Source organism: Nomascus leucogenys, chromosome 7b, assembly GCF_006542625.1.
Source record: "Nomascus leucogenys isolate Asia chromosome 7b, Asia_NLE_v1, whole genome shotgun sequence".
NCBI lineage: Eukaryota > Metazoa > Chordata > Mammalia > Primates > Hylobatidae > Nomascus > Nomascus leucogenys.
This window is the reverse complement of record NC_044387.1, coordinates 46,471,089-46,484,612: the sequence shown is the minus strand read 5'-3', so window position 1 is coordinate 46,484,612 and position 13,524 is coordinate 46,471,089. Positions and strand designations below refer to the sequence as shown.

Below are 13,524 nucleotides of genomic sequence, written 5' to 3'. Positions count from 1 at the left end.
CAGCTTGTGCCTCCGGGAGCCCTCCCCCAGGGGACACTGACACCTGGCCAGCCCCACGCAAGCCCAGTTAGCTGATGGAGGTGGAGCCAGGTGATCTGAGAGGGACCCTGGCTCTGATCTCGGGCTCTCGCAGGGGACAACAGACCAGGCTCAGCACGGAAAGGCCTCGGAGAACTAACAACACTGACTAGGTTGCTCCCGCCTTCAACATGCAAGTTGACAGGGCGATTGGGAAAACTAGGAGCCTAAACCAGATGGCCAGGCACCGAGGTGGGTAGGACATCTGAGCAGGCATGCTGTGTGTGCTGCCACCCACCCTGACAAGGACCTGCAGCCCTCCTTGTGGTGGCCCATCTGCAATGGCCTCCGTGCCCCAGCTTTGCAGCAGGCCTGGGACAGGGCAGTGTCTGGGCGATCCCTGTTGGCTCCAGCTGCCCCTCACCAGTCCCCTCAGACAGCTCCGGCCCAGGCCTGGGCACAGGTATCCCCTGGCTGCATCCACACTCCCCACACCTGCTCGGCCTCTGCCCCATGCAAAACCAGACCTACACCTGACAGGGAGCAAGAAGGTGAGACCAGACTGTGCCCAGCAAGTTGTAGCCAGCCCACACCTGGCCAGGAAACACCCAGGCCTCTGCCCAGCACTGGAAGGGTGATGTCTTTGGAAGCCTTTGAAATGTGACTTCTGGAAAGGCCTGCAAGATGCCACTCCTGGCATGTGATGACCTGCCAGGCCCAAAGGGACCCACTGGGAAATACTGAAAGCCACAAGAAGGCTGGCCAGAACTTTAAAAAGTCAGCGTCATTTTTATGTGCTGAAAACAGGTGGCTTGTGCACACCCATGTTCACAGCAGCATGATCCACAACAGCCAAAAGACAGAAGCCACCTGAGTGTCCACTGACAGATGATGGACACACATACAACTCAGCCTTCAACAGGAAGGAAATGCTGGCACGTGCTACACAGATGTTAACTCTAACAGATGCTGCAACATGGATGCGCCCTGAAAACATTGTGCTAAGAGAAATGAGCCAGTCGCAAAAGGACAAACACTGCATGATTCTACTTACGTGAAGTCCCTCGAGGAGTCAGATCCATAGAGACAGACAGTGAAGGGTGAGTGCCTGGGGCAGCAGGGAGTGAGTGTTTAATGGGGACAGAGCTCAGTTTGGAGATAATGGAAAAGTTCTAGAGATGGATGGTCATGCTGCTTGTACAATATGAACGTACTTAACACCACTGAACTATATACTTTAAAATGCTTAAGATGATGAATTTGATGTTATGTGTATGTCACCACAATTTTTAAAACTTTCAAATCCATATCATTTTTATGTTAAAAACAACAAACTAGTTTGGCTGGGCACAGTAGCTCAAACCTGTAATCCCAATACTTAGAAGGCTGAGATGGGAAGACTGATTGAGCCTGGGAGGTGGAGGCTGCAGTGAGCTATGATCACACCACCGCATTCCTCCTAGGCAACAGAGAGACCCTGTTTCACACGCAAAAAAAGAAAAAAACCTAGCTGGAAAGCCTGAAGCAGCAAAACATTTAATATGCTAAAGAAAAAATACATACTGGTCAGGTGCGGTGGCTCACACCTGTAATCCCAGTACTTTGGGAGGCCAAGGCATGTGGATCACGAGGTCAGGAGATTAAGACCATCCTGGCCTTCATGGTGAAACCCCGTCTCTACTAAAAATACAAAAATTTGTTGGGTGTAGTGGTGGGCGCCTGTAGCCCCAGCTGCCCAGGAGGCTGAGGCAGGAGAATCGCTTGAACCCGGGAGGCGGAGGTTGCCACTGCACTCCAGCCTCGGCGACGGAGCGAGACTCCATCTCAAAAAAAAAAAAAACATACCAAGACTTAAACCTGGAAGGTGACAAGTAGGATTTATGTGCTGAAACCTTAATAAGCAATCACTCAAGGGCCAGGGAAGGCGAGGACGATTGCCTAGTTGCTCCTCGATAAGGACACCTGGCTGATGCCATCTCAGTCTCTTCTCTGGTTTTTCCAGCATGTCCCACAGTGGTGGGGAGACACGCAGAGATGCGAGGTGCTGGGGATGGCAAGATGGGCACAGCCTAGTGTGAGTGCCGCCCCACAGGCCTTCATGGTTGCTCTCGAGGTGCACTGGGGAGCGGCCAACCCGCCTGGCAGCCAGCAGGATGGGGGAGCCCTGGGAGGTGACAGGAAGTGGGGCAAAGATTCTTCATGCACCTCGCGGAGACCAGAGACAGAGTGTGTGGCTCGACGTGCCCTTACCTATGGCCCACAGCACGGTGTCGAAGGTGCCCGTGTCCTCCTTGCCGGTGGTGCGGTCCTCCCAGGTGACCTGCAGCTGGCCATCAGGGAGCCTCCTGACCCGGGAGGGGGCACAGCCCCTCAGGAACCGGGTGCCATGAGATGCCATGTGCTCTATGACCATGGAGGACATTTGCTGCAAAGCACAAGAAGACAGGCCATGAAGGCATGGGAGAGAGGCTCTGGCCCTGCCCTGCTCTCGAAGGCCTCAGTGAGGGGCTGAGAGGGGTCTGTGTGGAAGACGGGGTGGGACACCCCACCCCCTGCTCTACGTCCTCTTGCTCTCTGTGGAGTGTCTAGCCCCTGTCCTGGCTCCAAGTCCTCCACCCTGGGCCCTATGGTCAGGATTCACTCAGCCTGTGGGCTGCTCTCTGGATGCTAATTAACTAAGTCTTCATCAGCCAGATACAGCCACACCTGTAATCCCAACCTTTTGGGAGGCTGAGGTGGGAGAATCCCTCAAGCCCAGGAGTTTGAGGCTGCAATGAACTGTGATCACGCCACTGCATCCCAGCCTGGGCGACAGAGTGAGACCCTATCTCTGAAACAAAAAATAAACAAGGCCGGGTGTGATGGCTTACACCTGTAATCCCAGCACTTTGAGAGGCTGAGGTGGGCGGATCACGAGGTCAGGAGATAGAGACCATCCTGGCTAACATGGTGAAACCCTGTCTCTACTAAAAAACACAAAAAATTAGCCAGGCGTGGTGGCAGACACCTGTAGTTCCAGCTAACTAGGAGGCTGAGGCAGGAGAATGGCGTGAACCCGGGAGGTGGAGCTTGCAGTGGGCCAAGATTGCGCCACTGCACTCCAGCCTGGGCGACAGAGTAAGACTCTGTCTCAAAAAAAAAAAAAAAAAAAAAAAAAGAAAAAAAGAAAAAATAAACAAATCCTGATACATCTACACATTTCTTAAAAAAACAAAAACAAAAAACTTAGTCTTCACTAAAACCAATGACAGAGAAGCGTGCCTTCTCCCAGGAGCTATGCCCTGGTCCAACAAGATGGCCCCTGCTCCCGGTCCACCCCTCCACATGTGGCCAACCTGCCCCTCTGCCATCCAGGAGCCAGGAGGGTAGGTAGGAGACTCTGCTCCCACCTAGAAATGTAGGCACAGCAGGCTCAGGTCCAGATCGGGGACAGAGAGAGTCCTGCTTCTCCCTCCCGGCCCAGGAGGCCTGTGCGCCCCAAGTCCAGCTACAGATGGGGGCCCTGTTCCCAGGACAATGGGGCCTTGCACGGACCAGCAGTGAAGTTGGCCACGGCTTCTGGTTTCAAGAGGAGATAAACAGTCACTGCTAATATCCTCTGACACCTGTGTGGGTGCGCCAGCTGGCTCCAGATGGCGTGTGTGGGAGTCCGGCCTGCCGGGCAGGGCTGGCTGTGCTGCAGAGGGGCTGCTGCACAGGCTGTTCATCACTCCTGCACCCCTCCAGAGGCCTGGGGGGCATGGCCATCCCAGGCTCTGAGGGAGAACCATGGGGCCTGTCCAGGACACAGGGTCCATCGCCCCTCAGCCTGGCTGCCTAGACTGTGCATCCTCCTTGCCTGGGCACGGCCCCCATTCTGCAGGCCCCTTTCCTCCTCTGTCCACTGCCAGCTCACCCTCCCTGCATCTCAAGGCTCTGAGGCCTTCCTAGACACTGGGTCCCTACCACAGGGCTCAGTGGGTTTGCACTGAGGGACATGATGGGAGTGTGCCATAGCTTTAGGATGGAGCAACACATGGCCACACAGGTAGAGGGACATGTCTCTGAGTCAGCCTGAGGGTGGCACTGGGAGTCCGAAGATGACAGGCCTGGCTCCTCCCACCTCAGGTGACCTCCTCAGGCTCTGTGAGCTGAGGGTCCGCGGAGGGCCTATAGCAGGGCCTGCAGATCTGCACAGCTCACCCTGCAAGGGGCCTCCTTCGTGGCAGTCATGGAGTGTTTGACATCTCCACAATGACAACTCCAGACTTCTATTTTAACAGGAGACTTTCCCTTGAAGAGTTTTTAGCTAAAAAAAGAAAATCTCTATTGCTCCACTCTAGGAGCTCGTCCTGCTGGCCACATGAGTGTGTGCATCCCAGACACAGATGAAGGCCGCTGTACACAGCGCACCTGTCCAGAAGCCAAGACCCCATGGGCTGTCTCGGAGCCAGCGCTGCCCTGTGTCCCTCACCCCAGCTCACACATTACAGCTTATTTCACCCCCACTCCCTCAGAGGGGACAGGCAAGGGGAGAGCAGGGAGTCGGGGGTCTCTGAGGTGGGGCTAACACTTCTGCAGCACACACCAGCCTCTTACTAATGAGACGACCCGGAGGGTGACCCGCTCTGCCGGCACAAGGCTGGGCTGAGCCTCCCTTCACTGTGCCTGCGGTCGGCTGGAGGCCTCTGTGCAGCTGTGTGCCCCACTGCCACCCTCCTCCCTCGCTCCGGCCACATGTTTGCATATTTCCTGGACAACCTCCTCATCCAATTCAAGGGATGAATCTTTATCTCTAAAGATTCAGGCATCACTCATGGCCCATGACTGCACTGCACCTGCCTGGGAGGGGGCTGTGGGAGGAAGGCTGCAGAGCCACAGGGGCGGGAGCTGGGGCCTCCAGCGCTACCTGGTCGAAGCCGCGGAGGGGGATGCTGCGCATCATGATGGTGGTGTCCAGCCCAATCCCAGTGAGGAAGCCAGCACACTCCAGGGCCACATCTGTGGGGTGCCAGCTAAGGAGAACTGTAGATCCCAATTTTGGAAGCGATGGGACAACACCCCAGGGCCCTGTGCCACAGCCCACACCCCACCCATCCATGGCTGGCCCCGGAGGAGGCTCCCAACTCAAGACCCCCACCTCCACATCTCAAGTGCACAGGCTGGGGTTAGCAAGGAGCCGCCAAGCAGCACCCACGGACTAGGCTGGCCTCTGGCCTCTGCTCTCATGGGCTGTCCATCCCGGCTCCAGGGCGAGGCCTGCATCCTGGTGGATTCCAGTTAGGATGGAGAGGAGTGGCTGGTTCAGGGAGGACCTCGGCCATGGGAGATGCCAGGTAGCTGCTTTCTTCCACCTGTGCTCTCAGCCAGCAGCTCAGGGCTTTTTTTTTTTTTTTTTTTTTTTTTTTTGAGATGGAGTCTCACTCTGTTGCCTAGGTTGGAGTGCAGTGGCATGATCTCAGCTCACAGCAACCTCCGCCTCCCAGGTTCAAGCGGTTCCCCTGCCTCAGCCTCCCAAGTAGCTGGGACTACAGGCGTGAGCTACCGTGCCTGGCCAGGAGCTTTCATCTCCCTCAGATGTCCCCTTGACCCCAGGCCCTCCTGCAGCTCCTCTCCTGACCCTCCCTGTCTAACTGTCCCTTCTGAAGGAATGGGTCCAGGCTGGGGCTGCTCTCCACGGAGGACAGCCCAGCTGCCTCATGGCCATGTCCAGCTGTCCCAGCTGTCTCAGTGCCCAGCTCAGGAAGAGCCTCCAGGAATCCCTAGCCAGAGGTCAGCCTCAAACTGTCCCCAGGCACAGTAGATCCTCCACACCGAGAGGCCCAGTAAGTGCCTGATCTGAGGCGGCAAAGAGCCTGCCGGAAGGGCGGGCGGCAGGGAGGGACTCAAGGGAAGGAGTGTCCAGTTCCCAGGACAGCCACCTGCACGCTTGCAAAGGATACAGCTGGCCCCGACCACCAACCTGTTAGAGAAACAGAGAGAGAGAGCACGTGTAAAGCTGAGGCCCTTACTGACCAAGTGCAGTCAGAGAAGAACCCTGCAGCCTTCGTCCAGGCCCTTGGTCAGCTCGTGAGCTCCAAGGCTACTGTTCAAACAGCTTGCCCCAGGGTGCAAAGCCCACTTTTCAAGGCTACACTGTCAAGCATGTTGTGAATCAGCAAATCGCCTGGGGGTGAAGGGCATGTGTGTCAGTGACAAGTGGTACTTGTCCCCTGGAAGGCACCCGGAGGCATGTAGAAACATCCACCAGAGCAGCACATGGCACGGCTTTCCTTCTTTCCCCTGGGGCCTCCTGATGCTTGGCAGGATGGGGAGGCCACCAGACCGCAAGAGAAGACATCATCTGAGTAAAACACTCTCAAGAGACCACGGAAGGCCAGGCCCTTCCATGTGCCAGAGGCATATCCAGCCCTATCACAGCTAGGCGCAGGGCCAGGAGGGCCAGCTCCCCAGAGAGGGGACTGAAGGACCCCAGGGACAGGGGAGGCAGCACAGGATGCTGCGACCAGCAGTCATTGGAAATATTTGCTCTTGTAGTGAAAACCCTCTATTTTTCAACCCCACACTCCACATGTGTTTTGCACACACATGTACTCATGCACACTTGTACGTGCACACATGCCACACACTCTTACACGGGCATACACAAATGTACACACACACGCACACACTCACAAGGGTACACACATTCATTCATATACACATATGCACACACTCATGTAGACACATGCATGTACACACATGCAAATGGGCACAGAACCTAACACGAACAAGAACTCCCAGCAGGGCAGCTGCACGTGGGTGGGCCCCCACATTACCCTTCAGTCTTTGAACAAGAGGAGGTGATGTAAGGATGGATAAGCCCAATGTCAGTGCTAATCCCAGCAGGTACTAATGATATAATTCCATTTCAAAACACGGTGCATCCCTTGGAATCATTCTGCAGGTGCCCTGCGGGAAGCATCTGGCATGCAGCTTCCTCACAGTGGCTGGGGACAGAACCGCGCCACTGTCAGGATTAGAGTGAGCAGACAGAGCTCTGTTGGCCGGCTGAGCACAAAGTGGTCACATGCCTCACTCAGCATGTGAGGACAGTGAAGGGGGACCCTGGGACCCCCAGCCAAGCAGGACTGCAGAGATGCATTCCCGGCCCCGCTCAGGGCCGGCGACACTTGGGAAACAGGCACCATGGTATGCATACACTTCCACATGTGCACACACACGTAGGCACCACATACACATCTCTACACGGAGATGCGCTTCCAAAATGACAAAACCAAACTCTTTTTGGACTTGCTATATGCAGTGAAAGGTACAAGCTTTTGTTTAAGATATGAAGTTATGGCTGGGTGCGGTGGCTCACGCCTGTAATCCCAGCACTTTGGGAGGCTGAGGCGGGCAGATCACGAGGTCAGGAGATCGAGACCATCCTGGCTAACACAGTGAAACCCCGTCTCTACTAAAAATACAAAAAATTAGCCAGGCATGGCGGTGTGCGCCTGTAGTCCCAGCTGCTGGGGAGGCTGAGACAGGAGAATGGTGTAAACCCAGGAGCTGGAGCTTGCAGTGAGCCAAGATCGTGTCACTGCACTCCGGCCTGGGCAACAGAGCGAGAATCAGCCTCAAAAAAAAAAAAAAAAAAAAAAAAAAAAAAGATACGAAGTTATGAATTACTGCAAATATAAACAGAACTCTGCTACTTTGCATATCCTGCCCTAAATGCAAGGGTATAACTGGGCGAGAGCCCATTGTGCGGTGCCCCTTGCCCCCTGCTCCCAGAGGTGGCTGTGCATGGGCTAGATGCTTCCTGTTGGGCTGTGCAGGCACTAGGGGAGTGAGGCCAATGCATCCCCTCTGTGGGCAGCTGGGCCCCTGTGCATCAGGGCCTTCCTGGCCCTGAAGGCCAACCGTTCTCCAGGAATGGGCCCTGCAGCCACAGGACAGGGGCCAGGCTGCTCTCCGGGCCTCCTACCTCATTGCTAGGGATACAGCAACACACCCTCCTGATTTCGCCACAGATGTTTGCTGTCTCTGCCACCGACGTGTACATCCCCACCTCCTACACGATGCTGACCCACCAGGCCTGGATTGGGGTGGGGGCAGGTGACTCTCCAGGCCCTCCCTCAGAGCCCCCCCCAGTGCCCGGGCCTCCTGTCCTGGCACCCACGGGGCACAGAAGAAGCTCCCGTCTCAAGGGCCACCTTCAAAGTCACAGGTGCCCCCATCCCTCAGCTGCCAGCTCTGAATCAGCAACTGAAGGCACAGCTAGGAGGAGGTGGGTGCAGTGAGCACATTCCTGAGTGGGCATCCTTGACCCTGTGTGTTCGGCTGAAATCTCTCAACAAAAGCTCACGTCTCGCTTGTGTGGATGGTCATTTTGGGCCTCTTCTTGTTGTCATGAGCAAGGATTATTGACAGCATTGGTTTTCACTGTACCCCTCCCAACATTGATCAAATTATGTGAATGTTTACCCTTTGAAGAATGCAGGATATGAGAATCCAAACAGAGAACACCGTTCAGACCAGCTAAAGTAAGAAAATGCCCGAGCAAAATGAGACAGACACCAAAGCCTCCAGATCACAGGGATAGAGAGTACCCAAAGACAGGGACCTGCAGATACCTTCTTCAGGCCACTCACGGCCCAGCAGGGGTGGGGACAGACAGGAACGTGGTGCAGCAACCAACTCAAGCCATGGCTGGCCACAGGAGGTCAGAGGTGCTGGCCACAGAAGTCAGGGGACCAGCTCACAGGACCTGGCAGTAGGGGGCTGGAACCACTCAACTTACCGCTACATTAAAAGACCCAGAGGTTGGGTGTGGTGGGTCATGTGTGCAATCCCAGCACCCTGGGAGGCCAAGGTGGACAGACTGCTTGAGCCCAGGAGTTCAAGATGAGCCTGTGCAATATAGCTTGTCCCCATCTCTACAAACTAAAAAAATTACTGGGGCATGGTGGTATGCACCTGTAGTCCCGGCTACTCGGGAGGCTGAGAAGGAGGATAGCTTGAGCCTAGGAGTTTGAGGCTGCAGTAAGCTGCACTCCAGCCCAGGGAAACAGAGTGAGACCCTGTCTCTAAAACAAACAAAACAAAACAAACAAAAATCAGTTTTCCATGGGATCCCAGCAGCTCCGCTCTCTGTGCTTTTTGGTGTGCAAACATTTTCCAAAGAGGCATAATAACTACTGCAGGATTAGCCTAATCACAGGGCAGGCTTTCTTGTTCAAAGTTAGAATCGGGGGAGGAAGCAGAAACAAAAGCATTAATTCAGGCCCACGAAGCCTAGGCTTAAAGAGCAATCCATCTGCCTCTTGAGCTTGAAGGCCTGCTCTCCAGAGGGAATACTCACACAAAGTGAGTCTCATGGGAGGCACCTGGCCCCTTGGAGGTCCTGCCAGCCCAGGAAATACCAGATGGGCCGCCAAGCTGCGGACGCCCCACGGAGGCAGCACAGGGCTGGGGTTGCTACGAAGGCCTCCTTCCCTGGCTTGGCTGGGACCCCGCCAGCCCCACCCAAACCCTCAGGGGCAGATGCTGGGCTGGAGCCTCTGTGTGCTGGCCCTGTAACAAATGCCACTGAAAGCCCTACCTTGTCATATCTTAGCCACAGGGACGCACACAGAGAGGTGGCGGGGGCTTTGCAGTCTGGTAACAAGCCCCAGGAGGACAGCTGGTCTCCCTATTGCTGAACACAAGGACATCCCATCATACCAGCAAAATGTGCCACTTAAATTAAATTTTCTCCCAAATGGCTGTGGTTCTTCCCAAGATAAAATGCTTTCTTCCCTCTTGCGCTTAGGAAGAGAGAAAAATGATCGCAGTACCTGGCTGGCTTCCGGACTTCCTAAGGGTCAAATGAAAGCCCTTTCCATGACACACTGACAGGCAGCCTTAAACCAGCACAAGTTATAAAAACACTCTGCCTCTCGGAGCCCCAGGAGTGCGAGGACAGACAGCAGCAGGCTGGTGGAGCAGCCTCAGAGGGTGGACAGGCCTGGCTGGCTGCAGCCCCTCCCCCAGGGGCCAGTGTGTGGGCTGGTCAGCCCCTGAGCCAGCCTGGCAGCTGCGGGAGAGGCTGGCCCCACGCTCTGTAAACCCCCACGGGGACCTGGGCAGGGGCTACAGAGCCGGCAGCAGGAACAGGCAGGCCCTGGTTGTTTCCAGGAAGCAGTACCTCTGTTATCGGACCTGAGAGGAGGCTGCGGTCTCATTCACGCCCTCCGCCCCATCCCAGTGTTGCCAGCTCAGAGCACTGCTTTGCAGAAAGTGGACCTACAGACCCAGCAAGAGGGAGGACTAGAATAGAGTGACCACAATTCCCTATATTGGGGTTAGGGCACCTGAGCTCCAAAACCTGGCACTGAGGGAGAAGACGAAGCCCACGGCCATGGGCGGGCAAGAGGCAGAGACAAGGCACACCGGCAGGGCCCAAGTCCCTGCCGGGTGCAGAGGCTTCCCAGTGGAGGCAGCCCTCCAGGTCAAGGAGTGGCAGGAAGATTGTGCGGCTGTGGGACTGGAGTTGGAGCTCAGCTCCTTGGCCCCCCTTGATTGCCAGGCCCCTCTGGGCCTCGGGCTCCTCTTGGCTGCACTTGGATCCCGACCCCCAGTGCCAGCCTCTGTAAAGGAGCTCTCCGGAGTGGGCTCACCGTCCTCACCTTCCACGTTCCTCTACCTGCCAGGGGTTTGCTCTGTGGAATGGAAGGTTTGGTTTGCAAGGCTGCACACCCCCTCTGAGCCTAGTCATTTGGGGTCCTGTGCCCCTCCGCATCCCTGCCTCCCTGCAGTGGCCATTGTTCCCAGAGGGGCTCCACTGCCTGCCCAGGGTCGCTGTACCTCCCCAGAACCCTCCTCTCTTCAACCTGTCTTGCAGTTCCAGAGAAGGAAAGACACAAGACCAGCAGAAGAGGCAAACGGGCTGGCACAAGGTGGGCATCTGCATGGCAGAGGCGGAGCAGGAGCCGACCTGGAGTCCTTCCCAGGGTCCCCACCAAGACTGAGAGGACAGCCCCTTGCGCCGGGGCGTGGCTATGGGAGTGGGGCAGCCAGAACGTCCCCCGCCCCACCCCAGTGCACTCAAGGGTCCTGCTCACCCACCCACAAGCTCACACTGCTTTTTCAGGAGTTTTCTGAACGTCTTCCTCACCCTCCTAGGTTACAAACCAGGTGCTCAGCCCACTCTGGCCAACAGGTATGGCCCCATTTTGCCAGCATATGGCTGTTTAGTGAAGGGCACTGTTTAATTCTGTCTCCCCTTGACTGAGCTTGGACACAATCCCCCTACCTCTGCCATCTGTCCAGCCCTGGGCTCCCTAAGACCTGGATGCAAACAAAGGAGGAAGGGGGCTCCCAACTTGGGGCCCGAGGTGCACTGTGATGACTGAGTGGCCTCTCTGGGGCAAAAGTGGCATGGTACAACCCTGCAGGCTGGGTCCCAGACCCCACTGTGGGCACCACTCGCCAGATCTGGAGCTCCCGGCAGTGGGCCCCACGCAGGCGTGTGCTGAAAGGAGTTCCTGGCGGCAGCCTGTGCCTGTAGTAGAGAGGGACGAGGGAGGCCTCATGCATGCTGCAGAGCCCACCGAGGGCCTGGGGCCAGGGGGACAGGGAGCCTCCTTGGTGGAGAAGCCAACCAGGGGACACAGTGCCCACTGCAGGAGGGGAACTGTGATGCCGGGCACCCTGAGTTGCCCACCTGGCCTCCTGGATGGGACCAGGTAGAAATGTCCCACCCGACTATGGGAGGCACTCAGGGGCCAGGGGAGCAGCCCTGGGGTCCATATTAATTTCAGCTCCATTTTAAAGGCGAGTTAAAATAAACATGGGGAATATTTATAAGGCAAATAAATCTGGCAGAAACAGCCCCTCCAAGTGTGAGTGGAGGCCTCCCCTCAGCCCCAGCCCAAGCTGATAAAATACAGAAATGCTACTGTAGACCCTCCGGGCTTATTTTGACTGCAGCAGAGGAATGTAACATGTAAACACTGACTCCCATATTACACTGTTACAACTTGCATTAACAGCGCTGGACAAAAGCCGCATTTTCACAGAAGCATCGTACAGGGATATATCTCCAGCTTAATTTTTAAAAAAACCATTTCCTCACATAAATCATGCTCAGAATGAAACGGGTGACTGATACATTGCAAACACTTTTTTTCTTAAACAATAACATACCTAGATTCCTTCTAAACGAAAGAGCTTTAAAACAAATCTTCTAAATGTTTTTTTTCTGAAGAAAATAAACACTGCAGTTTCTTTCCCGAACAAAATATCTGGACCCGTGTCTTCCCAGCCGAGCCGGCTGCCCCAAGCACAGGGTTGCAGAGGAGCGCTCTCCAAGCCCCAGCCACCCTGCTAGGGAGACAGCAGGGCCAGGGCACCCAGAGCACCGGGCCCAAGCGGGCAGCCTCTGAGGGGAACAGGCGCGACCAGGGTAGGGAAAGTGCTGGGCTGCAGTGACTGTCACCGAGGATCCCAGTGCATCGAGGGGCCCGGCAGACATCCTGGGGCTGCCGGACATCCAAGGCCATGTCCCTGCAGGTCCAGCAGACAAAGCATCCTGCAGGGGCTGGAGGGGCGTCCAGACTCCACCCAGAGAAGCCTACGTGTAAGACAACCAGAGCCACAGGCAGGACTCAGGACGCCGAGTGAGAACAGTGCTGGAGATGGGCACTGGGGCCCAGGCAACCCATCTCCACCACACCGCAGAAGAAGTGCAGCCAGCCCAAGGAAGTAAAAGAAAATCCAACTTGTGGACGCCCATGAGGAAAATACAGGGCTTAAAAAAATAAATAAATAAAAACTTGGGGGTGGGGCAGGCCTTTCTGAACATGCAATAAATCAAAAAGCCACTAAGTGTAAAAGATTTAAGTTACATTAAAAAAAACTTAAACCATTTGTACATCACACAAGTTAAAAGACACTAGAAGCTGAGAAAATCTGCACCACAAGCGACAGAGGATCACATCCCTAACACACAAACCAGCTGGAGGTAAGAAGAGATAAGAGGAGAAAAGCCAGACGTGAAAGTGGGCAAGGACCATGCTGGCGATTTGCGCAGCACACACGGGCACGCTCACGACATGCTCATCTCAAACGAGGCTGTGACAAGAGGCTTTTCACGTAAATGTGTGAAAAGACCACTGATCACAGCAAATGCAAACAGAGTCAGATCATGTATAACTCAGCAGATAGTCAAAGATTAAAAAAACAGTCTGGGTGCGGTAGCTCACGCCTGTAATCCTAGCACTTTGAGGGGCCAGGGTGATCACTTGAGCCCAGGAGTTCAAGACTAGCCTGGGCCACATAGCGAGTCCTTGCTCTAAAAAAAATAATCATTAGCTGGGCATGGTGGCGGGCGCCTGTAATCCCAGCTACTCAGGAGGCTGAGGCAGGAGAATTGCTTGAATCCAGGAGATCAAGGCTGCAGCGAGCCACGATCGCACCACTGCACTCCAGCCTGGGTGACAGAGCAAGACCCTGTCTCAAAGATAAAAAAACAGATAACCCAGAAATTATGGCATAACA

General features: G+C 55.3%; 1 protein-coding gene across 5 annotated transcripts in view; it reads right to left on the bottom strand.

Annotated features, from left to right (window-relative positions):
• TXNRD2 (thioredoxin reductase 2) overlaps positions 1–13,524 on the bottom strand; it is a 72,684-nt gene that overhangs the window by 17,805 nt on the left and 41,355 nt on the right. For 4 of the 5 annotated variants that reach the window (XM_030815829.1, XM_030815828.1, XM_003280362.4 and 1 more), the window contains exons 9-11: positions 5,940–5,959; positions 4,907–4,998; positions 2,269–2,443 (exon numbers count right to left, since the gene is read on the bottom strand). In XM_030815829.1, coding sequence (XP_030671689.1) covers positions 2,269–2,443; positions 4,907–4,998; positions 5,940–5,959 — 287 coding nt within the window. Of the gene's footprint in view, positions 1–1,134; positions 2,063–2,268; positions 2,444–4,906; positions 4,999–5,939; positions 5,960–13,524 lie in introns of those variants that run through there. The other variant, XM_012508149.2, reaches the window with a different exon arrangement.